The 24,526-nt window shown below is 43.3% G+C and overlaps 1 protein-coding gene across 1 annotated transcript in view; it reads left to right on the forward strand.

Moving 5' to 3' along the window:
* FBN1 (fibrillin 1) overlaps window positions 1-23,814 on the forward strand; it is a 240,142-nt gene extending 216,328 nt beyond the window's left edge. The window contains 13 exon segments of the mRNA XM_039218035.1: window positions 535-654; window positions 2,197-2,319; window positions 3,659-3,790; window positions 5,958-6,083; window positions 6,650-6,856; window positions 8,659-8,784; window positions 9,033-9,155; window positions 12,002-12,118; window positions 12,401-12,529; window positions 13,706-13,825; window positions 18,141-18,372; window positions 21,122-21,296; window positions 22,518-23,814. Coding sequence (XP_039073966.1) covers window positions 535-654; window positions 2,197-2,319; window positions 3,659-3,790; window positions 5,958-6,083; window positions 6,650-6,856; window positions 8,659-8,784; window positions 9,033-9,155; window positions 12,002-12,118; window positions 12,401-12,529; window positions 13,706-13,825; window positions 18,141-18,372; window positions 21,122-21,296; window positions 22,518-22,907 — 2,120 coding nt within the window. The 3' untranslated portion in view covers window positions 22,908-23,814.
* Window positions 23,815-24,526: the final 712 nt, after the last annotated feature.

Genomic DNA, 24,526 nt, shown 5'->3' on the forward strand with positions numbered 1-24,526 from the left:
AAATCTGTTTGAATCTTGATTTTATCCAGTGTATTAATTTTTCTTAACCTCTGGTCTCCTGCTTTGTGTAAGCTTAGTCTTCTATTTTATATCTGGCAAAAATCCATCATGTTTAAGGCTTCTTGGAGAATGATGTAATGTAGGGCCAAACTGGAGATATATTTCTAGCTTTATATAAGTGAAAACTTTTGACTTGTGAGAGAAGCCTTTTTTTAACCCTTTGAGCATCTATTCCCAGTAGGCTTACCTCTTCATAATACAGGAAGCTGGAAAAGCTCACAGAGAAGAGCACTATGAGGGCTGGAAGCCCAGATACTGTCACTGTTAGTGCCACTGTTACTTAGCAGGTCAAATTTCACAGCTATAAATCTGTGGAGATAAGACATGTGCACTCCTTCCTTGCAAAGACAGAATGAGAATAAAACAAGATGCTACAGATCAAAGGACTCTGATAGAGTGAAATGGATTGTTTGAGTCCAAGCTAATTTTTTTCTTCATTCGTCATATTTTGAATATGCTCTTGGTCACTTGCAGATACTGATGAATGTTCCGTGGGCAATCCCTGTGGAAACGGCACCTGCAAGAATGTGATTGGGGGTTTTGAATGCACCTGCGAGGAGGGATTTGAGCCTGGTCCAATGATGACTTGTGAAGGTAAGCCTCTATGCAGAATAGTTGGTTACATGTTCTGATCATGGAGACAATAGCTGGCTGACTATGGTTCTTGATATTAAATACCACCCAGGGTGTACAAATAAAGAACATCTGGGCCTGATGGGCTGAGCCGTCGTTTCTCCTGAAAAAGGTGGAGGTGGTTCGTGGCACAAATGATGCTGCCTGTCACGCAGAGTTCCTATTGGTGTCTCCCCACCACTAGTATTTGGATATAACGCCTGTCTTGTTTGCTACCTTCTTTCTTATTTTCCATTTTCCCCTTCCTTTTCTTCCTTTATCTCCCATGCTCCCTTTCTTTTTTCTTTTCTCCTCATTGAAACGTCTGTACACTGACATAACCACCAACACTGTGTAGCCGTCTGGGGGCAATCACAGCACATGAGGTTGCCTATATCCTGTAAGCATCTGCCAGTGTGCCTAGTAGGATAGATGCATGGAGAGAATGTAAAGAGAGGGGGTGTCTGGAACAGTGGATCTCAAAGGATGGTCCCTGGACCAGCCACATCAGCATCACCTGGGAACTTGGTAGGAATACAGTTTTTCAGGCCTCCTCCCAAACCTCCTGAATCAGAAACTTGAAGAGTGGAGCCTAGCAGCCTTGCAGTTAATTTCTGGTACACTGTCAAGTCAAGAACCACTGGTCACAGAAGAGAATGAAGGTGAGGTGAAGGTAGATAATAAAAATGGCATGAAAGTGAGCCTTTCTTCAGAGATATGACCTGCCAATACCATTGTCATAGTTGTTGGTGAATCTTTAAAGGCTATGACTAAATATGATCTGGGGTCTCACTGATGTTCTCAGTCAGTATCATTAGACTTCAAAGGAAACATGATAATCAAGATGGTGCACTTTGACCCTGCTTTTGCAAAACACATTCCAGTGGGTCCAAACAATGAAATCTGTAAAAATCACTTTTATCTATTAATAGTAAAGTTATTCCTATTTAAGGCTTTTACAAGCATCAGTGTACACTAAGCATCTCCATAAGTGTAAAATCATTCAGAACACCATTTGCTTGGGCACAGGAATCACTGTTATTTCACAGGAGCCTCTTTTATATGGGGAAGGGGAGGCGGTTAATTAACGATATCAGATGGGTCTGCTTCAGTTCTGACTGCAGCTGACTTGGCAGTTGTTTTGACCAAATGGAGTAAAGCTGGTCCCCATCCTACGTGACTTTAGGGAGTGGCAAGTGGTCAACATAAGCCTTCAAAACCAGCATTTCAGAAAAGCTCCCTATATGTAGGGTGGCCTATAATTTCTTATCCATCTAAATAACACTGGTAATCATGTCGGGACAAAAAGCCTGAACTGGGACTGTGCTAGGAGCACCAAGATACATATTCACTCTGCCCATATACCAACTGTAAAATAACCAACTCCTTTTATGATTCTCTGAAAACCAGAGATTCCTTGGTGCATCCATGTTGATGACAGTGAAACATTTCAACTGTAATAAAAATAGATTTTTTCTGGTTGATGCCCACGATCCATGATTTTCATGCTACCTTCTGCCGCAGATATAAACGAGTGTGCCCAGAATCCTCTGCTCTGTGCTTTCCGGTGTGTAAACACTTACGGATCATATGAATGCAAATGTCCCGCTGGATATGTCCTGAGAGAAGACAGAAGGATGTGCAAAGGTGAGACATCCACATTAAAGGTCATCTAAGCTGGGGGGCTCTAACTCTCTCTATACGGAAAATGTCTCCCCAAAGCCTCTGTTAGTAGAGGAAGGCTTGGAATCAGGGAACTCTCCCGTAGTCCGTGGACAATATGGGGGTCATTATCAGCTCCTTTCTTCCCGAACTATAGCTTTAAGCATCATCAAGCTTAGTTAGGGGCCTCCCTGAAGAGCTTTTTGAGTTCACTATGCATTGCATGCCTCTGACCTGTCAGACTGTCTGTAAGATGCAAAGATACAAACAGAAAAAGACATTTACTCACAATCAAGAAGCTCAACATGAGGTTGAGAGATATAAATAATTGTATTTTGCTGTGGTAAGTGAGAATTGAGAACACGAAGGAGTATGATAATATTAATTAAATACTTCTTTAAAAGTCCCCATCACTAAGGGATGTTGTAGTCCAAGAATGGGGATAGCATATGGAATATACTTTAAAGATTTCCATGAATAATGCTGACTGAACCCTGTAATTACTGGGGCCCTGGGCTAGGCAGGCTCTGCAATATGAAGTTGGATAAGTCATGGGGCTCCTTGAAGAGCACTGATATGCTCCTCCAAGGTCTTCAGTAAGCAGATACTTGTTCTCTCCAGAAGGGTTAAATACAATTTTTTCTTGAAGGTGAAAAGATTTCCTAACTAAGAGCTCTACATTACATGCGTGATAAATCCAAATTTTGCAGCCCAGACCACGTAAAAGAGACAGATAAGTAGAGGGAAATGCAAGAGGACAATAAGCAATGAGGAAGACCCCTCCGCACCAGGAAAAAGGAAATGAAGGAAGAACCATAGAGAATATGATTTTTGTGAATGCTTGCCTTTTCCTCAAAGTATAAAAACCAAAGCTTTCATTATGCCATGACTCTTCTAATATTATACCACACTAATTAACATTATATAAAAATATCATCCAATATATTATGCTGTCATTATAATTATATATAATGGAAGCTTTGGCTTCTTAAAACATATTGTAATTATAATCCTGTTATAGCTATTATTCTATTATGAAAGATTTGTAGAAGACCTTTTTTAGTTGAATTCATCAAAATGAATTACTAGCCATGCTTCCTGTCTTTGAAGAGGTTATCGTTGGGGAATAGTTTCTTCATCAAGTTTAAAGGTGGTTAGAAGACTCCTTCCCAATCTTAGGGGGCCAGCACCCACAGTGAAAAAGGAAACAGGTTAACACTGAAGTAGCATAAATGAAACCTGACTGCTTGAGACCATTTCATGCTTAAAAGGCCAGAAGTTAACGCAGCTTCTTTTATAATTTGTGGTGGTACGTTCTTTCCAGATGAGGATGAATGTGAGGAGGGAAAGCATGACTGTGCTGAGAAGCAAATGGAGTGCAAGAATCTCATCGGCACGTACATCTGCATCTGCGGGCCTGGGTACCAGAGGAGGCCTGATGGAGAGGGCTGTGTAGGTAAGAGAGTCACCGCCAAAGGAGCAATGCAGGAGTCAGAAGTGACCAAAGACAGAAGGGACTTGGGTTCTGAGTCCCTGTGGGCAGTGTGTTCCTATGGCCAGAACCATCTTGCCTCACTTACCTCATGTCAAGATTTTCCTTGGAGATCCCCTTGGCTCTTGATTATCGATGGATTCCATGAACACTGCCTCTGAGCTGGCCTTTGCCAACTTTCTCAGCTCATTTTGCTGCCAGGATTTGGCACCAGGTGTTTCCTCTAATTCTTTCCTTTCCTTTATTTATTTATTTATTTATTTATTTATTTATTTATTTGTTTGTTAGTTTTTGAGGGAGCGTGTTCACGAGCAGGGGAGAGGCCAAAGGAGAGGGGGAGAGAGATCTTAAGCAAGCTCCACACTCAGCTCAGAGACTGACACTGGACTCAATCCCGTGACCCTGGGACCATGACCTGAGCCAGAATGAAGTCAGACACTCAAGTGACTTAGCCACCCAGACTATACTCCTTTACTTTTTATACCTTTTTGTTGTTTTAAGGATCAGTTGTCTTTACCACATTGGAGTGTCTTTCTGTTGACCCAAATTTGCTATTAGCACCCTGGTGTTAAATTACAGATGCCAGGTCCCTCTGAACCAGAAATCTCACTACACCAGTGGGATCTTTGTGCAGAGAATCTGTTCTTGTCTAGAGTGAGGTCCAGGCACTGGTATTATTTAAAGCTTCCTAGGTGATTGCAGTGTGGATCCTGCACTGAAAAATCACAGCTTCAGACCAGGGATTGGCAAACTACAGCTGGAGGGTCAAATACAGCCTGGCAGCCTGGCAGCCTGCCACCTATTTTTGTAAATAAAGTCATATTGCAACATAGCTGTAACCATTCATTTAGATATTGTCTGTGGCTGCTTTCATGTCATAATGGCAAAGCAGAATAGAGTGAAGGCAACGGAGACCACATGGCCTGCAAACCCTAAAATATTTACCCTATATGATACAGTAATGCTAAGTATTATTAAAACTTAGAGAAAAATGTCAGACCTCTGCGTTAGACCACGAATACAGGAGAAAATTATGAGAAAATCATGATTCCCACATATATCCTTTTCAATTTTAATAATCAGTGACACCGGGAGAATAAATCTTATGTTGTCAGTCAAGAAGCTCAAGAACCTCATTGTCCCCTTACCCTGTAAGGTACAGAGTTAAACAATGATTAGCAGACAGACTTTAAAAGCACAGGAAAAGTGTTTGGACTTAAGATCATTCACTAGATCTTCCAGGTTCAGTGGTTCTCAACCTCAGGTGCACATTGGAATCACTTGGAGAACTCAGCTCCCACTCCAGACATTCCGATTTAATTGGTCTGGGGGCGACGTGGGCACTGGGAGTTTTAGCCTGTTTCAACACTACCCCAGATGTCACCTTTGAACTTTCTGCCTTTCATAAAGAGATCCCTGCCTTGGGGGCTCAGAACTATTCTCCATGGGATGCAAATCACATTATGATCTTTCTAAAAATCATCAGATAATTCTAAGAATTCCCAGTTTGTTTTAATGCCTTTTTTTTTTTAACGTGGGAGCCTGGATTATGATTTATTATTCCTCAATAATACTGTTGAAGTATTACAATAAACATAACCTCTATTGAATCAGAAGATGATGTATAGACAACTCTGAGGTCAAAACTGACCCATTACAGACATTATTCTGATGAAGTATTAGAATATTTCTTTAGCGTATTGATCTTAAGTATATTTTTCCCTTCACTTGAAGTCATCCTTCTTAGGAACAGATATAGAAAGTTTTAAATTTTATTAAGAGAAAAATGTATGTGTACATAAAATGCTGCCCTCTACCTTTAAGTACATCAAAATGCCATCAAGTATGTTTTTTAAGGGATGGAAGTGGATACACGCACACACATATATATTTGCTCATATGTGCAAAATCCATTTCTAGAAGGGTATGTGGCACCGGTCGCCTCCCAGCAGGGGTGTTTGCTGGTGCGGAATAGGGAGAAAGGGGTGCTTTTGCTCAATGCTCTGTGTACCTTTGGAGTCGAGAGAAGGGGATCTATTCACAAACTAAATTTCGAAAGGAAGAATCTATCCAAGTACAAAGTGGTCAAGGAGACTGCTCTTGTTTCTGATCTCTCCATCACACCACACAGATGAGAACGAGTGCCAGACCAAGCCGGGAATCTGTGAGAACGGGCGTTGCCTCAACACCCGGGGGAGCTACACTTGCGAGTGCAATGACGGGTTCACGGCCAGCCCTGCTCAGGACGAGTGCCTTGGTGAGCACGGAAAACAGGATGCTTTCGTGACCCCGACCTTCACTCTGTGGTGCTTGTCACCCACATCACTTATTTGGAATAACAGAAACGGTTAACATTTGCGGCAGGTTCATATTTTGGAAATGACTTAATGACTGTGATTGTCCGTGGGGCTTAGCACCACCCTGCAGCTAAATTCTTCCTTTGCTAATTGTATCAATGAATCACTTGTTTGGAATTCCTTTCTCTGCTGCCTTTTTAAGCCCTTGGTGCTCAGGGTCCGATTCCATGTGTTTTTCTGCCCCTGTCTCTGCAGCATGACTCTGCCTCCATATTTCTGAGAGCAGACAGAGTTGTACCCTGGTGCAGGCCAATGCCTTCCTGCCCACTTACTGAATTTCTTGTCTTGTTTCCCTCAGACGTCATCCTTTCTCTCTCACTGCTGTTTCCAGCTTTCCCTTCTCGCTTCTCACCCAGGGTAAAGTGTTATATCCTTTTTGGGTTTTATGTTTGACCAAATTCTTCATACCTTGTTACACTCCTAAAACTCCCTAAAAATCCTCTTTGCGATCTAACATCCCTTCCAGACAACCGGGAAGGGTACTGCTTCACGGAAGTACTCCAGAACATGTGTCAGATCGGCTCGAGCAACAGGAACCCTGTCACCAAGTCTGAGTGCTGCTGTGATGGCGGGAGAGGCTGGGGCCCCCACTGTGAGATTTGCCCTTTCCAGGGTACCGTGGCCTTCAAAAAACTCTGCCCGCATGGCCGAGGATTTATGACGAATGGAGCAGGTACTTCACTTATGGTCCAAAAATACCTGCAAGGAATCTGTTTTCTGAAAAACAGTTGAGAATATGGAATCTACAGGATGGGATTCAGCTGAGTTGCATGGTTTATACAGCAACAAAGACCCTTTAGTGTAGTCTTGCAGACATCCATGGCCAGGCTGCCAGAGCGTCCTTGGCGCTCCTGATTATGTGTGCTCGGGTCCTGCCCCTGCAATACAAGGAGTCCTCAACTTTTAAACAGAGGTTTGCTATAAGTCAGTTGCTGGTTACTCCGAATATAATTTTTTAGATAAACCTTGGAATAAATGATCACTAAATTCCAAGACTAGTCCACCCATATGTATTATACCCATAAAATTGGCTGAAATATACTGCATGAAAGAAGTATAAACAATGCTGATATCCTGGCAATTAAAACACAGTTGCCTCTGGAAAAGCACAAGCTGCTTTCGCTTGGATGGGGAGGCTGTCGATGTGTCTGAGGTAACCCCAAAGACGACTTCCAGGCCTGGGCTTCTCACCAGTAACTGCAATTGCTTTCAGGGTCATGAAATAGAATGGAGAGAGACTCTTTGAGCTCCTTGGGAAGGGACTGCAAGCGAGAGGGGAGGAAGGAGAGTAAGCAGGAGTTGTGTTGACAGTAGAAAGATGTGGCCGAAGGTAGAATAACAGAACTGGATGTGTGGAGGCACACAGCCAGATATTTTAGGCAGGGTGACCAAAAGCAATTTACGATTCTTCTAAGGATGTGAAAATGAGACGGTGAAGATTCACTTCTTGAAACCAGTAGGCACATTGCATTTCAGAGTAAACCTAAAAGAATTTATAAAAAGAACACCTGTTGTAATAAAATGGTTTGGAAATCAAAGGCTAAGAACTTATTTAGCCTTGGCAGCCCACCAGCCACTAAGGAGACAAAACGGTCACAGTGTAGAAGGACAGTGGGTTTCATGCTCAACAGTGCATGATGACCAAGTCTTTCTCCTTGTGGTGGAACTGGGATTAAGGGTCTCTGTTCCCCATCAGGCTGCAAAAACCCAGCCCAGTGACCCACCCCAGAGCCTTAGTGCTTCCCTTACCAAAGAATGTTTGCTCCCATTTCCCTGATATTAGGCAGTTTGATATTTTGGGGGATTAACTTTAAATACAACAAGAAGAATAGAAAGGAACCTTCCTCCTTATTCTGGACAGGCAATATTAGGGGAAAAAATGGAATTTTTTTTCTTTTGTCAAAAGAATCTACTGCTATGATCCATTTATGGATCAAGCTTACTTGATGGCATGAGATAGAGCGAGGAGCTAAATATGTCTGGATGAGATGATTGTTCTATAGACCCAGAGGGGAAAACTGTAAGTTTAGAAAAACAATTATTTTTTTAATTTTTAATGTTTATTTTTTGAGAGAGAGAGAGAGTGTGCACATGCATGCAGGAGTGAGGGAGGGGGAGAGACCGAATCCAAAGTAGGCTCCAGCTAAGAGCATAGAGCCTGACGCAGGGCTCAAACCTGAGCCGAAGGCAGACACTTCCCTGTCTGAGCCACCCAGGTGCCTCCCAATTCTTTTTAAAGCGTTCCCCTAGCCTGATTAGTTACTGTACTCTCATCCGATGCAGTTATTCATTTGCCTTTTGGTATAGTTACCATTACATATGAAATTTATGCTGTCATCCCTTTGGCTTAATTTCTTAGGTCTATAATGTAGTAACACAGTTTATTAGTATTTACAGTGACATCACATCTACATATCAATGTTGTCCATTTTATAACGTCTTTCTTATTTTAACTTCTGACTATTAAATTAACAGATATTGACGAATGCAAGGTTATTCATGATGTTTGCCGAAACGGGGAATGTATCAATGACAGAGGATCATATCATTGCATATGTAAAACTGGCTACACTACAGATATAACTGGAACTTCCTGCATAGGTAAGTGCTGTATTTTTGATGTTCAGATTTATCCTGAGTGGAAATTAGACATTTTGGGAAAAAATATTAAATCCCCAAGCTGAAACTCTAAAAGGCCTATGTAATTTCACAGGAAAATGTAAGACAATGATCAAAGACTACACAGAGTTTACCTTTTCTTTTCTCACAGCTAAAATTCTCTGTTATACCCCATGGGTACTGAACATCATTTTAGGGTGGGTAGTCACACTGTCTCTCTTTGATCATAGACCTGAATGAGTGCAACCAGGCCCCCAAACCCTGCAATTTTATCTGCAAAAACACAGAAGGGAGTTTCCAGTGTTCTTGCCCGAAAGGCTACATTCTGCAGGAGGATGGAAGAAGCTGCAAAGGTAAAGTAGAATCTGCCTGTACCCACCCCCCTGCCTTCTGGGCGCATGCTTGTGTTCCTTGTGCATTTGAGGAATCCATGGACAAGCTGAAAACTCCCCTCCCCACTGGCAGGAGGTGCTTCCCTGGAGTTAGTTCCTCCCTGGGATCTGCCTGCCACCCAACCCTATGCTGGATGGATGGAGGCTGAGACCAGGGAGATTGCTGGGGGCCAGTGGCAGCAGCCGTCCCCACTGCCTGCCCCTTGGGCATCCGTAGGAGTGGCCCTTAAGGGTGTCAGAGACAGCAGGGGCAGATCCCTAATTGATGATTTCCTTTCTGCTTTCTATTTATCGTATTTAAATGGCCAGTCTATCCAACAACTAGAGTCCGAGCTTCCAGCATTGTCCTGCCTCAGATTAATCGGTGCCTAGAAGACACTGTGCCTAACTAAGTAAACACTTTGTCTAGGTTTTTATTCTGCAGAGTAGGGCCATTCCTGCCCTCCAAGAGCTTATCTGAGCCATAAATATCACTAAGAATTAAGAAAGAGCAGAACTTTATGTGGAAATCCCTCCTCAGCTAGAAGTTACCCTTTGGAAAATTCTGTTGGTGTAAATTTACTCCTAGAAACATCTTCCTCAACAATATGAACTTCACATATTAAGTGAATAATAGCACAAGTGAATCAGACTTGAGGATAATTTTTAAAGTGAGGGATTTGGAGAAGGAAAGGTAGACCAGATGGTAAAACAAGAGTAAGAGTGTTCTGCCATAAAACCCTGATGGAGAAAAAGGCAAATAAAGGAAGTTAAATGGTGGGGTGGAATGGAAGTGGAGAGCAAAGAGAATTAGGACCCTCACCCCCTTTCTTGTGTCTGCTGGGAGGGAATTAAGAGCCTCGTAATACAGGATGACACAATGAACAAGGCATGAGGTTTCCCTGTGCAGCACAAATCCTACATAAGCCTATAATTTGGGGAGAGGAAGTTGAGAGACCTACTTAAAAATTCTGACTATCTTCATAAAGAATTGTTTACAGCTTTGTTCTTCTCAAGCATAGAACTTCTCCATCTGTGGATCTCGATGAGCTCTGGGAAGTGTAAGGCTAGAGCTCAAAGCCATAAATTTATCCATGGCAAGAGAGAACCAAATTAAAGAGAAAATGTCTCTCAGTGTGGATACTATCTGTACCAAGCAAAACAAATTTACAGCATTTTTCTAGCCTGTGGGAGCAGAAAATCCTCAAAAATGTCTAGCAATTAAGAGAAAAAAATGGAAATTAAATGTACAGTAGTAACTATGTTTTTTCCCAATGCATAAAAAGCACAAGTAATGTTTTCTTTATGGTTTTAGGAGTGGGAAGAGCAGGGACATGATTTTTGCAGATCCTCTCACAACATAAGTCCCTTTCTCCTACTGTTCTCATGAGGTCTAGATTTCTCCACATACTTGGCACATAGTACTAAAGATCAAAGCAAGTGCTGCAGATATATGTACTATTGAAACTGACAGAAAAGAGCCTCCAAGGATAGTCCCGGGGAGATGTGGGACCAGCACTTCCCCCCCCCCCCCCCCCCCCCATGAGAGCCAGGTAGGCTCCAGATAAGAGGAGAGAAGGAGAGCCAAGATGTTCTTGGAGGTGAGAACAGCAAGTGCTGTACTTAGAAAATAGTGTCAGAAATCACGGAGCTGTCTCCCTCACCTGTGCAGGTGAGCTTCAGCAAAGGTGTGACAGTACTCTAGCAAGGCCCTGTGGGTCATCGAAGGGGGAGGCCACGCCTCAGGCAAGAGATGCCGAGCTGCCGATGTTGCAGAAGCCAGAAAAGCAGCAACAGCAAGTCCCACAGCTATGGAAAGAGCACAGGATTGGCTCCTTTTTGAGGGAAGTCAGCGCTGGGAGAACTATGGGGGCGCAGGGGTCCTTTTAGTTTAGGTTCCCTCCAGATGTTACTCCAGGCAGGAGCTGGCACGTATCTGCAGCTGCAAGCACAGCTCTGTGTGCAGTGACCAAACAAGGCCACAAGAAGGGAGAGGAGAGAGGAAGGGAAGAAGGAAGGAAGGTAGATTGGTTCCTGATTACACAAAGGATTTTTTTTCATTAAAATTCAACTAAAAGCTGGAACATATTTTGTTTTCTTGATGTCTTTAAATAGCAGTGGAGTTGAGAATGAGCCTAGGCATTCCAGCAATGAGGAAAGAAGCCTGGTGAAGGGGAGGATTTTATTGAGATATGGAAAATAATGTTGGATAAATGCTGTAAGCGGTTTTTAAACGTGCTATTAGCTTATCAGAGTGAGTTTTTCTTTGTTTCCTTCTTGATTGCTCAATTTTGTTTAACCAAAGGAGAATCTCTAAAAAAAGAAGTCCGTTTCATTTGATTTGGTTTGGTTGAACACCTCATTTGAGCGGATTCAAAACAGTGAACAGAAAAGACCTAAGCAAACAAATGAATTTCCGGCCTCAACACTTCTTTTTGTAGTTCAACTTGACTAGATCTTTTCATCACTCTGGAAAATTTTGAGAATCCCTAATCTTTTACCTCATTGTGTAATTTATTTTAAAATGTCACAATTTATTTGAAATTCCTTTGTTGATAAATTCCTGCATTCCTCTCACAAAAGGGAATTGGGATTTCCTTGGATCCCCCAAAGAGCTACATTTTTTGGTCTAACTAAATGGAGACCACATTTTATCTTTCAAACCCTTGTTTGCTTGATTTCTCCTAGCCATTTGCTGCATCTCTCTTCTGGCCAGGGTCATTGCAGGCATACCAGTCAGGACTCAGAACTACTTCCCAGGGCAGTTGCTAGGTACCTGTGCCATCAGTTTGACTCCAATACTCATCTTACATATTTTTTTTTAATAGATCTTGATGAGTGTGCAACTAAGCAGCACAACTGCCAGTTCCTGTGTGTTAACACCATTGGCAGCTTCACATGTAAATGTCCTCCTGGATTTACCCAACACCATACCGCCTGCATTGGTAAGTGGGAGAGGAAAAATCCCTGTAGGAAATGTAGCTCTTCCTTTAAGGAGTTGTTTCCTAGTTCCTCTCCTATTGGGAGAAGACAAAAGCTCAAAAAAAATGCGAGCACATGTATTGTGTGTGTGTGCATATGTGTGTATGTGCCTGCACACACGTACGTGAAATTATTGGGCTTATTGGCCTTTTCTGAGTGAATCATCCCTCTCTCTTCCTTTTAAACACCAGAAAGTGAGTTCAGTCCATTTTAATCCCCTCTTTTCTCCCGACTGCTTCTTATAGATAACAATGAATGCACTTCTGACATCAACTTGTGTGGGTCTAAGGGTATTTGCCAGAATACTCCTGGGAGCTTCACCTGTGAATGCCAGCGGGGATTCTCTCTTGATCAGAGTGGCGCCAGCTGTGAAGGTGGGTAGGGGCCTGAGCTTGATGCAGCTGGTAAGTCCGGGTGGGGGTAGTCTGTGTGACTGTCAAAATCTTCATCATCGTCCTCTGTGAAATATCAGAACTGATTACAGGGAGATCACCCAACTGAAGATGGGGAATATTTTGCCTGGTTGGCACAGGTATCATATCTTCGAGATCCTCTTTGGTCTCATGCTTGATCATGTCGATAACCTGTGCCTTTCCTCAATATGTCAAAGCTTTTTCTGCTCAGTTGTTAATGTAATCTAATAGGGCATGAACTAGTCAAGAAAAATAGCTAGGTTCCTGAATTTGATTCATTAATATTCTAGTCATTGGATCCAGAGTCATAAAAGCACTCCCCTAATGTGGATTAAATATATGAAGAATGACTCTTCTGATAATTATGTAATTAAAATTTTAAATGTTTTTAGGATTTTATTTTTGTACTGACATCTTTTGATTTCTAACTCTGGCATGAATAAAAACTACAAATAATTTACACAGCTATCCCATACTCTTGTGCCTTACATTAATTTCATTATTTTTATTTGTAGACTTGACCAGGGATATCTAAATGTCTTTTTCCTTGGACTTATCAAAAGCTCCAGAGCACAGGGCACCTGGGTGGTTCAGTAGGTTGAGTGACTTCAGCTCAGGTCATGATCTCATGGTCTGTGAGTTCAAGCCCTGCGTTGGGCTCTGTGCTGACAGCTCAGAGCCTGGAGCCTGCTTTGGATTCTGTGTCTTCCTCTCTCTCCCAAAAATACACAAACGTGAAAAAAATTAAAAAAAAAAAAAAAAAAAAAGGTCCAGAGCACATATTCTTGAAATTCTGGTGGAAAAACAATTTTTTAGGGGTCAGATTTCTTATTAAAATTGTCTTTCCCACTAGCATGCATATAAATGTTGCTTCAGAGACGAACTCTGAAACAAATGATGATGTGACTTAAAGGTGGCTCTACTTTTTTTTTTTTTTTTTTTTAACATTTGCTTATTTGGAGTGAGAGGGGCGGGGGGAGGGGAGAGTGGGCGAGGAAGAGAACCCCAAGCAGGCTCAGCATTGTCAGCGCAGAGCCCAATGCAGGGCTACATCACGTGAACCATGAGATCATGACCTGAGCCAAAATCAAGAGTCAGATGCCTACCTGACTGGAGCGGCTCTCCTTTCTCTCTCAGATGTGGATGAGTGCGAAGGAAACCATCGCTGTCAGCACGGCTGCCAGAACATCATCGGCGGCTACAGATGCAGCTGCCCCCAGGGCTATCTCCAGCACTACCAGTGGAACCAGTGCGTTGGTGAGGCCTTTTTTCCTTGTTGCTATGATGAACCACTGCTGGCTCCTGGGAGTCAAAATACTGCTTTCTTTCTGAGAACTTTAAACTTGTCATTAAATCAACAAATAGTCACTTAAAATTGCCCTCCCCTGGTTGAAACCAGAGGCAAGTTGTAGTCTTTGCAAAATGGGAAACTAAGACAAAAGATAACGATAAAGGGTACTTGGGGAGCCCTGGAAATGAAATGGCCCTAGAATGCCTTCCCTCTCAGCGTCCCGCTGCTCTTCTGCTGCATGCAGTCAGTGGCGCACGCTGGGGGTGCACGTGAGGGCCAAGACAATCCTACCTCAGACTGGAAAAGATCAGCCAGCCAGAGGCTATTTTGAGTAACTCTTGGCCTGAAGATGCAGAGGTGGTTCCATTCACCTCTACACATCTTTTAGGGCAGAGTGTGAGCAGCAGACACAGGAAGCTTTTTCAGCATCACTGAATTCTTTTGAAAATTAAGGGAGATTCATGGACTCATTAAATTGAAATTATGTCATTTTTGATTTCATGATGTTGTGGGAAAATAATCTTAAGGCATATTAGAGAATCCAAACCCTGTGAGTTTAGAGAGAGCCCAGATCCATCTAGCCCAAGCTCTTGATTTTACTATAAAGACCTGAAAGCTCAAGGAAGAAAAGTAGTCTGTCCTTAACCTGGTTCCTTTGTGACTTGCTTGGAGCTGGAGTCCAAGGCCCTTAACCTCCTGATTTAGGGCTGCCTTTCAAGTGTCATGTTCACTTGTTTTTTTGTTTTGTTTTGTTTTTCATTCACTGAGCCTCTACACAGCACCACTGTCAGCTTGCTGCTCAGGTGACCTGTTCTAGCTGACACACTCTTGGGGACAGAGCCTTCCTTAGCAAGGATGCAGGGATTACTGCTTCCTGGGTGGCTGCTCCACATCTCGATGCTTTGCTTTACTCCAAATGAAGATACATTTGGTGTGTTTTCATTTATCAGAATTGTCTCTCTCTCGTTGGTTTCTTTTCAAGACACAGTTTTACAGAAGTGAGTAGGGTTGGCTAAAAGGACACCGGTGCTGGGAGAGTTTAGACTACACAACTTACTGACCAGCCTTCCTCTCCTCTTCCTCCCTTTAGTCCGGGGATAGTAGAGATGGACAGGTCATGTCTTCATTGCCTGGAGACTCTACTTTGGCTCCATGAAGATCATCTCCTGGCTGGGAGTTCTAGAATAAATAGATTAAGAAGCAGGAAGAGGTTTGGGATTTTTTGAGATCCAAAAGATACTAGCCCAAACTGGGCTCATAATTCTTGAGAATGAGCATTGCCTTGGGCCATAATGGCTTTCCTGGAGCCATGCAGAGCAGAGCAGATCTTCTGAACCACCCCTCTCTGGATCCTCACACATAGGCAGCCAGAATTTCACTCTTAGAAGATGGACGGGTGTGGGGTCTGGGGCCACTGCATCTATCAGACTTCCAGGTGGAGTTGGAATTGAGCCGCGTTGACCTAGAGAAAATTTGTAAAAGAAAGCCCAGCCTACATTCTGGAATTCTCCTATTGGTTCTCCCTTAACACCACAGCTCACACACGCTATGCAAGCCTCATGCTCAAACCTGTGATTTTACAGGACAGAGTGGGGAGGTCTCCGTCTGCTTTTAAGAAGGGTTTTGGAGAATCTAACGCTGTTCCAATAAAATGTCTCTTTTTATAAAAAGGATAAAACTCTCACCAATTTTAAGTACTAACTGACAGTAAAATAAAGATTTTGGAGCACAGAAAAATTGCTCCTGGAGCCATTTGCTCCAGAGTGCACAAGATGAACATGGTCAGAGGAGTGCAAAGCATTTTAAACAATCATGTTTGTATACTGATGAAAAGGGTGAGTACACAAACTATTTTCAAGGGGTAAACACTGACCATTTGCCAATTTATTATCTTCATTCCTCCTCTGCTCAACCCCAGCTCTCTAATACAGATAAGCAAGTTTGATTTAAACTTTATTAGACCCTGAAGGAGTAAAAAAAAAAAAAAGTATAGTAAAATAGAAAAGAAGGTGAAAAGGAAGGAGAGTTGTTCACTGCGACAGATATTTATACTAACACAGATAGATCCTCAAGGCCAGAAAGAACCTTAGAGATTATCTGATGATCTGGCCTCATTCCCAAAATACAGATCCTTGTCCAACCTCCCTGGTTGTCCTAGTTGGGCTCGAATGCCATCTTGAAGGGCATTCAACTTTCTCCCAAGATACCCTAATTTATGTATAGAAAACTTCAATTCTTAAAAATGTTTGTTTCATAGAAAATGAACTGTTCCTGCCTCTACTTCTAACCATTGGTCCTATTTCTGTCCTTTGGAACAATACGGAATAAATCTAAGCTTTAATGAGACTGGTCCTATATATACAGACATGGGCCTTAGAGGTTTTATCAGCATCCCAGCAGGAAACTGATGGCTGAGCCCAACCAAAGGCCCAGGACAAAGGAGAGGAGCCCGTTGATGCTCCGTGCAGCTCAGCCTCCAGGGTCTGAGAGCAGGTGGAAAGTCTGGTGATGGACATGAGGGGCAAGGAGAAGACCTCTAGTCCAGGGATATTCTTTCCACCAGAGTGAACACCCTCATTCATTCTTTCGTGTCCATGGTCTCCACTGGTATCTCTCACGTAGTTCATCTGATTTAAAGTAAGGGGGAAAAAACACAAAGACCATGGCATATTCAATTTTTTCCATTCTAGGAACCTTGGAGCCTGAAAGACCTTGAGTGGATACTTGAGAGTCCTTAGACATAAAGATTCTCAAACAGACCTGTAGCTCCACAAATGGCTTTCTTATTGTGTATCTATTCCTTCCACACTGGTGAAGGAGGAGTGAGGGAGGGGAGAGAGAAGAGAGGGAGGAAGGAAAGAAGGAAATATAAATATTATACATATGCAAGCACCCTGCGCCCACCATTTTTACACACCCGTTTCTCTAACTTAAAAACAGGTGTTTTCTTAGAAACAATTTTGTTCTTTATAAAAGAATCTACCTTAGTAAATAAGGTAAGATCAATTAAAGGGCAAAGGAAGTACCAGTTTAAGTGGTGATGGGTCTCTTGAGAGATACTGTGGTCTAAAGGAAAGCACGTGGCTGCAGCGGTCAGACAGATCTGGGTTTACATCTCGGTCCTGCTGCTGTCAGGGGATCTCAGAGGGCCTTTGTGAACCTCACTTTCTTCATCTGTAAAACAGGGATTATAATACCTTCTGCCCATAATCTTTAGGAAGGTTAAGTAAATGAACGTGAGGTACCTCCTAGTCTGTCATGCAACAGGCATCTGATAAATGTTAGTTTACCTTCCGATGGAATATTTGCTGAGTGAGGTGAAGGCCAATCTCCCTGCGTTCAAATCCACAACAATTAAGAAATGTCTTCCCAGGAAGCTTCCAAGCTGCCCTACAAAGGCAGGCCTACAAAAATCTATTAGCGATTTCAAAAAAGCATAAATTAGAAATAGTGAGATACTCAAGGTTTTCTCCCTCAGGTTGATTTTTCAAGTCAGATTTCTTTTTCCTGCTTTTTGCCGTCAGACTTGGCAGGTCCCTGTGGGTAGCCAGTCCTGCAGCATCTGTCTCTATTGTGGGTTTTTTCCAATTATTGCTCGTGAAGTCTGCACTGAATCTCTTCCAGCCATACTTTGCTTTAGACACGGCCCAGACACTCTGGGCAGGAGGCTGGTTTGGATAAGGGGCGGGGGGGGGCCCGTTCAGAGATGGGAGCAGACATACCAGAAGGCACTATTCATCCCCAGGACAAGCACCTGGGGGCTTTTGCAGATTTTTGAAAAGGAAGTACAAGCGGGGCAGACACTTCCTGCAGGATGTCGGCCCTCGCCAGCCCTGCACATCCTGAAAACGGAGGCCTGGGAACGCAGCCGCCGGGAGGGTGGCCGGTCTCTGCTTCGGAGACTGTGGTCCCGTTCACAGAGAACTGCAGGACTCCTTCCCTCCCACCCCGAACCTTGAACCAAGCCCCGCGTTCTTCACAGGAGCCTCGTGTGGTGCGGAAAGCACTAGTGTTGGCTTCAGATGAGAACTGGAATCTGTCGGTCCTCGGAATGCCATCCCCTAATGCGCTCCACCTGGCGTGTTTGACCTCGGCGACCACGTTTTCCCGCCACATGGCAAGAGGCCTCCTCCGTGTCCACATCCCCCTCTCCTGCCCCTGTCCCCACCCCGGCCACCTCGGCCTGCCCTGCCTTCCTGAGTGCCGGCTGAGGCCCAGTTGGCCAGCGGTCCCCAGTAGAGATGGTGTCACACACGCAGCATCTTCTGGTTTTCCCTGCAGATGAGAACGAGTGCCTCAGCGCACACATTTGTGGAGGAGCCTCCTGTCACAACACCCTGGGCAGCTACAAGTGCATGTGCCCCGCCGGCTTCCAGTACGAACAGTTCAGCGGAGGGTGCCAAGACATCAACGAATGTGGCTCTTCGCAGGCCCCCTGCAGTTACGGCTGCTCCAACACTGAGGGCGGCTACCTGTGTGGCTGTCCGCCTGGCTACTTCCGAATAGGCCAAGGGTAAGCGCTGCTCTTTCTGGCTGTGGCTGCATGCTCTCTTGTTCCTAATGTCATCCAGTATATTTAACTCACAGCGACCCATCCTAGTCAAGAAGACCCAACGTTTTTCCTAATCCTAGTTACTTCCAGATAGCTCTGCAAGGGATTTCGGCTATATGATTTGAAAGGAGACACCGGGATTTCCAGAAATTCATAGACTCTAAAACCAATTGTAAATACCTTGATATATGGCGTCTCATTCTCTTGATCTTCGCATCTTACTGGGAAGCGATTCGCTTCCGTAGAAATGCAGGGGCCGACCCATCACAGAACCAGACTTCCGCTGCCGGTCCGCCCTCCTCCTGGGGCAGGCGGGATTCTGTCTTCACTTCAAATGCCTTCTCATCCAGCTACTGTTAGATAAATCACAAAAATGCCTGGATTTAAAGTATATTTTACATCTCAGCCTTCAGTTTACATTAAGAATTACCAAAAGAGCATGGGGGTGCCTGGGTGGCTCAGTCGGTTGAGGGTCCGACTTCGGCTCAGGTCATGATCTCATGGTTTGTGGGTTCAAGCCCTGCGTTGGGCTCTGTGCTGGCAGCTAGCTCAGAGCCTGGAGCCTGCTTCAGATTCTGTCTCCCTCTCTCTCTCTGACCCTCCCCTGCTCACGCTTTCTCTCTCTCTCTCTCTCTCTCAGAAATAAAAACAACAACAACAACAACAAACGAATTACCAAAAGAGCATGAAATACAAGAGCTAAAATAATTATTGTATTCTCCTGGTAGAATACTTTACCACATTGTATGTGTGACTGTTGGGGAAGGGAAGACATACTTTTGTTTTACCCAGTAATTTATACGTTTAGTGGAAAGTTTTCACAGTGTAGGCCTTTTTCCCTGCTGGATTAATCTAGAGTTGGATGCCCATGTAGTGTTGTCTGTGCTGTTAAGGATCTCAAATTTTAACATTTTCATTATGAACACACAGACCTGAAATACACATCCAAACATGTACAGCCACACATACACATCCCACAAAATCACATATTCCATAACACACCCATGCATGTGTATACCAAATTAATGTAACGTAGTGGCCTTTGATGTCTTGACACACAAACATGAAGCAATTCATTTTGGGTCTGTGTAGATCTGAATGTAAAAGAATGTTTCATGGGAAGCACACGGAATGCCAGCAATAGGACACAAATTCCCAGATGTTTGTGTCTGGCTCTCAGTAGTCTCATTCTTTATAAGCTGAATGCCAGAACCATTTTCCCAGCAAAAATTGTGACACTCCAAACTGGCTTCTGGCCAGTGGGACTTTGTAGTCACACTTCTTGTAAGTGGTGTTCCAGGGATATGAAAATACTGGAAAGGAGTTCTGAGAAAAGAACCAAAGCCTGCAAATTTGGGCTTTTTCTTCCAATAACTTCATCATTAGGTGAACACACACACACACACACACACACACACACACACACACACACAGTGAGCATTCATCATTTCATCCACTTTATTGTCTTTGCACATTTCATGTGTCAAGGTAAAGGAAGAGAAAAGGAAATGTATTGGGCTCTGGCAGGATTGCAAAAAATAGTAGAAACCCATAAATTGCTGCAAAATACAAAAAATTGTCTGCTTACTGGCATTATAGTTTGACTCTCGAGCATCAAGAAAAATGTGTTATAAAAACTAGGCCAATTAATACAGAAAACGTGATAAATATATGGTCTTCATTATGACCCATTAGTGGAAATCTACCCACTTCTAACAGTGTCCGCTTCTCTATGAATCCTTAGAGTGGACCCTGCCCCAAAATAAAGACTCTTAGGATCATTCGGATATTTCAGCACATTTTGAAAGAGGAGCCTGGTAAATACATTCCACGAGGCCTATGAAATAGTAAGCAGAATAACAAAACAAGGTACTTGTGAAACATGCAAGCCTCCCTCCGTAACTTGGCTTTGATAACTGAAAGGCAAAGAAAAACAGCTGAACTAGTTCTCTCTTGGGCATGGGTTTGTTTATCCAGCCTCACATGAGTCAGAGCCAATGGCCCTAGTGGTTTTGAATGACTTGAAACAATTTCCCACAGTTGGGCAAGCTCTGATACACAGATTTTATACATTGTACATCTTTACAGTTTATTTCTAAGTCAACTTCAGTTCTGCCTAGAACTTTCTTTATACCTTCAGTAGCTTCAGCCAAAGTAAGTGGTCAAACAATAGGACAAAGTGCTCAGAAGCTGAAGTGATGAGGGCTGGTGAGTAGGGTAGCGGTGGAAGTGGAGGTGGTGGTGAGGGGGGTCAGTGAAGCAGGAAGACGGCAAGGAACTGAACACAGACATGTCATACCTTTCTGACTTTCTGTTTCGTGAAAGGAAGACATTTTTCTTTACCCTCCCAAGTCACATGGTCTCCCTTGTCCCCCACGCTTCCCCTCTTTCCACTCCATGTCCCCTCCCCCGCAGCATTAAGGACAGAAAAATACCTGGTACAATAGAGGGGGCAGAAATGAAGGGGCAAAATATGCAAAACAGGACCTTGAGAGATAGTAGAAAGGAATCAGTCCACTCCAGGAAGCAGGACTCTGAGCCTAAACACAGAGGTCTTCGGTGTGGCTCTCAGAACCAGCCAGTCACCTAATGGACAAATAACCAATGTCTAAGTGCCACTAGGTGGGGTCCACATTCACCAGAACTCTTGCACCACCTCCCTCGTCTCCCCGTTCTAATGAAAAAGGGCTGTGCTTCCCTTCATCCACAGGCACTGTGTTTCTGGAATCGGCATGGGCCGAGGGGGCCCGGAGCCACCTGCCAGCGGTGAAATGGACGACAATTCTCTCTCCCCGGAGGCTTGTTATGAGTGTAAGATCAACGGCTACCCCAAACGGGGCAGGAAGCGGAGAAGTGCAAACGGAACCGATGCCTCCAACATTGAGGTAGGTCAGAAGGTGGTTTCTCCTCGTGTCTCCTGTTGCAGAAGGGCCTTCCAGATGCCTGTGGTTTCCTCCAAGGATGTTCCAAAGTGTGAAAAGGCTCCCTGGGGAGAAAATCCAGACATTCCCTGAGCTCTAGGCTGCATTTTACAAGAGTCTGTGGGACTCTCTGGAGTTTCTTGCTGCTTTTAGGGAGTGGCCATTCGAAGGTTTTCACATACTTGCTCATTTCCTCTGTCTCGCCAAAAAGAAAGTCAAACACCCACCCAAAGTCTGCTGAAAAGCCAGGTCTGAGATCCAGGACAGCAAGTGGGCAGAATCGTGAAGTGACATAGTGCTCTCTCCACGGGGACGCCAAGTTCGGAAAGCTAGAGTCTCCTCTACTGAAAAGAGCCATGTGGAGTGTGAGGGAACTTGGATTCTAGACAAAAACAACATGGAGCTCAAGCAGCCCGGTTTTCTTTGCCTACGGCTGCTGCAGCCTTTCAGTCAACTCAGAAATGCACAGATACTCACCCAGACCTCTGGCTCCAGGCCCGGAGAATCCAGCACATGTGGTCCCAGAGAGGCAAGCAAGAAGCCAGGTGAAAAGCATTGAATATTAGCAGATCATCAGAGTCAGGAAGTAGGTTCCTAGGCGTGTCCTTCAGAGGGGATGGTTGTGCGTCAGTGAACAAAATTGAAACAGACTGGTTCGTTCTTAGCATCGGTGCTCCAACTCATCCGCTGTGGTCTGGGAAAGGAGATAAGTGTAAAGAAAGAAAATAGTCTGTTGAAACAGTGGTTTTCGAACTCCAGCGTGCATCTGAATCATCTGGAAGACTTGTTAACGTGGGCTTCGGGGAGACACCCCTACGATTTCTGACTCCGTACATCACCAGGGCCCCCGAGACTTTGCGTTTCTCACAGACGCCCGGGTGATGGTGATGCCGCTGGTCCAGGGAGCACACGTTGAGACCCCTGCATTAGGAGACCACCAACTACAAGTCATTTCAGCTTGACTTTCATCTTGACATCAGTTTAATGTGTTTTAATATCATAAATATGTGCCCGTTTAACACATTTGTGATTTAAACAAAGTGTTTTATGAAAAATGCCTTTTTCACATGGCATATACAACATGAGAAGGCTGTAGTAGTGGGAGATCTGAGTCACTTTTTCCTCAAGATGAGAATAAGTGGCATATTTACAGTTAATTTAACACATTGTCATGTGTCTTTCCAGGACCAGCCTGAGATAGAAACCAACGTGAGTCTTGCAAGTTGGGACATTGAGAAGACGGCCATGTTCGCTTTCAATATTTCTCACATCAGCAATAAGGTCCGAATCCTAGAACTCCTGCCAGCCCTGACGACTCTGACAAATCACAACAAATACTTGATTGAATCTGGAAATGAAAATGGCTTCTTTAAAATCAACCAAAAGGAAGGGATCAGCTACCTCCACTTCACCAAGAAGAAGCCAGTGGCTGGAACCTATTCATTACAAATCAGTAGTACTCCACTTTATAAAAAGAAAGAACTTAATCAGCTAGAAGATAAATATGACAAAGACTACCTCAGTGGTGAACTGGGTGATAATCTGAAGATGAAAATTCAGATTTTGCTTCATTAATTCACCATACAGAGACCAAATAATTAAAAAAAATGATAGATAGGTAGAACTGAATTTTTCCCCCAATCAGAATCTTCATATCATAGGTACATACTTTCACCAAGTAAATTTCTACAAATAAGCACTATTCTTGTATTACAAAAGCGAGGTACAGGTGACTACCCTAGTTCAAAACAACCACTTTCTCAGGCTTCTCATGTTTGTAGCTGAGCTACCTTGTCATATGTGTTGATTCTTGAAAACTGGGACACGTATTTTATTGGGGGTCAGCCATTCCTGCTGACATGCCATCCTTCTAGCCGATGTACAGGAATGTGCTTTCAATCGATGAACTGTTCTGTATTTTTTCAAATTTTTAAACTCTGCTTCAACAAATACAAGTACTAGGTTGGCCAATTATAATATCTATTTGGTGCTAGTAAATTCTCCAACTAGATTTATAAATGCACTGTAATATTTACACAACTTAGAAACCAAATTACAAATATTCAGTTCAAATACTTCATTAATTTCAATCAACCAAAGTTAGTTCAGTAGCTTATCTCAGTTATGAGTATAATACATTACATGTAAATTAAGTGTGTGTATACTGTAATCGTGCTATTTTTTATCATTGAAACATTTATAAACTAGAATAATAATGCCCTTAATGTGAGGGTTTGTAATGGTGCTTATTAAGACCAAAGACTTGTTAAATGTATACACCAAGTGGTAAGGAAATTTCTGTGACTGGCCCGCGCGTGCATGGAGGTCTGGGAGGACCAAGAAACAGCCTCAGCAGCCAGAGGATCACCAGTGCATCCGTCATCACACCTGTGCAATATGCCAAGATTACCCTCGGCCATTCCTGTCAACAAGGGGTCCATGTCATAAATGTCACAATAAAACAGTCTCTTTTTTTAGTGTACCCTTGGCTTTGTGTTCTTGCGTGGATGTGGGATTTGACGGGGCATTCTGGAGGCTAAATAAAGTTTCCTGAATTGAAATTTCCCAGGGTGTGGTAGTGACACCTTCAAAAGGTGCCAAACATATAACCACTAGCAGAAGAATTAACATATTTGAGTTAGTTCCTTGTTTTATTCACTAAAGACAGCAGAGTTCTTTCTCGCCCGTACGAAATGTAGACTATAGCATCATTTCTCAAACATGACCTAATTAATCCTGTGACTTTCAAACCACTACATTGAAGTATTTTAGGATATCAAGTTCAGTCACTGTCTTAGAGCACATGTGTTTCATTACAAAAGATTTATCCTGCCCTCTCCCCTCAAATATACAGTGTTGGCAAGCCTTAGCTGCTCCATGCTTTCCCCCCAAACATCTGTCGTTAGTCATCACTAGTCTAATTACAAAAGGATAATCCCAAATTGATTCCAACTGAATGCTATTTAGCTCTTGTTGTTTGACTGTCTTAATTTGAAAATGCTTTAAGTGCGATATTGAATATTTAACAGTGAAGCTCGCTGAATTGATATGAAATAATTCTTAAAATCCCCAAGGACAGTAAAGTAAAGGGTGGTAAAAATAAAGGTGAAATAAAATTGCTACATGAAGGAGGCAGAAACCATACGGTGCGTAGGAAATTCCTCTCAAAATCTTCAAACTGCTGCACTAAAAAG

The sequence above is a fragment of the Hyaena hyaena genome, unplaced genomic scaffold (assembly GCF_003009895.1).
Source record: "Hyaena hyaena isolate Hyena2069 unplaced genomic scaffold, ASM300989v1 scaffold_730, whole genome shotgun sequence".
Taxonomy (NCBI): Eukaryota; Metazoa; Chordata; class Mammalia; order Carnivora; family Hyaenidae; genus Hyaena; species Hyaena hyaena.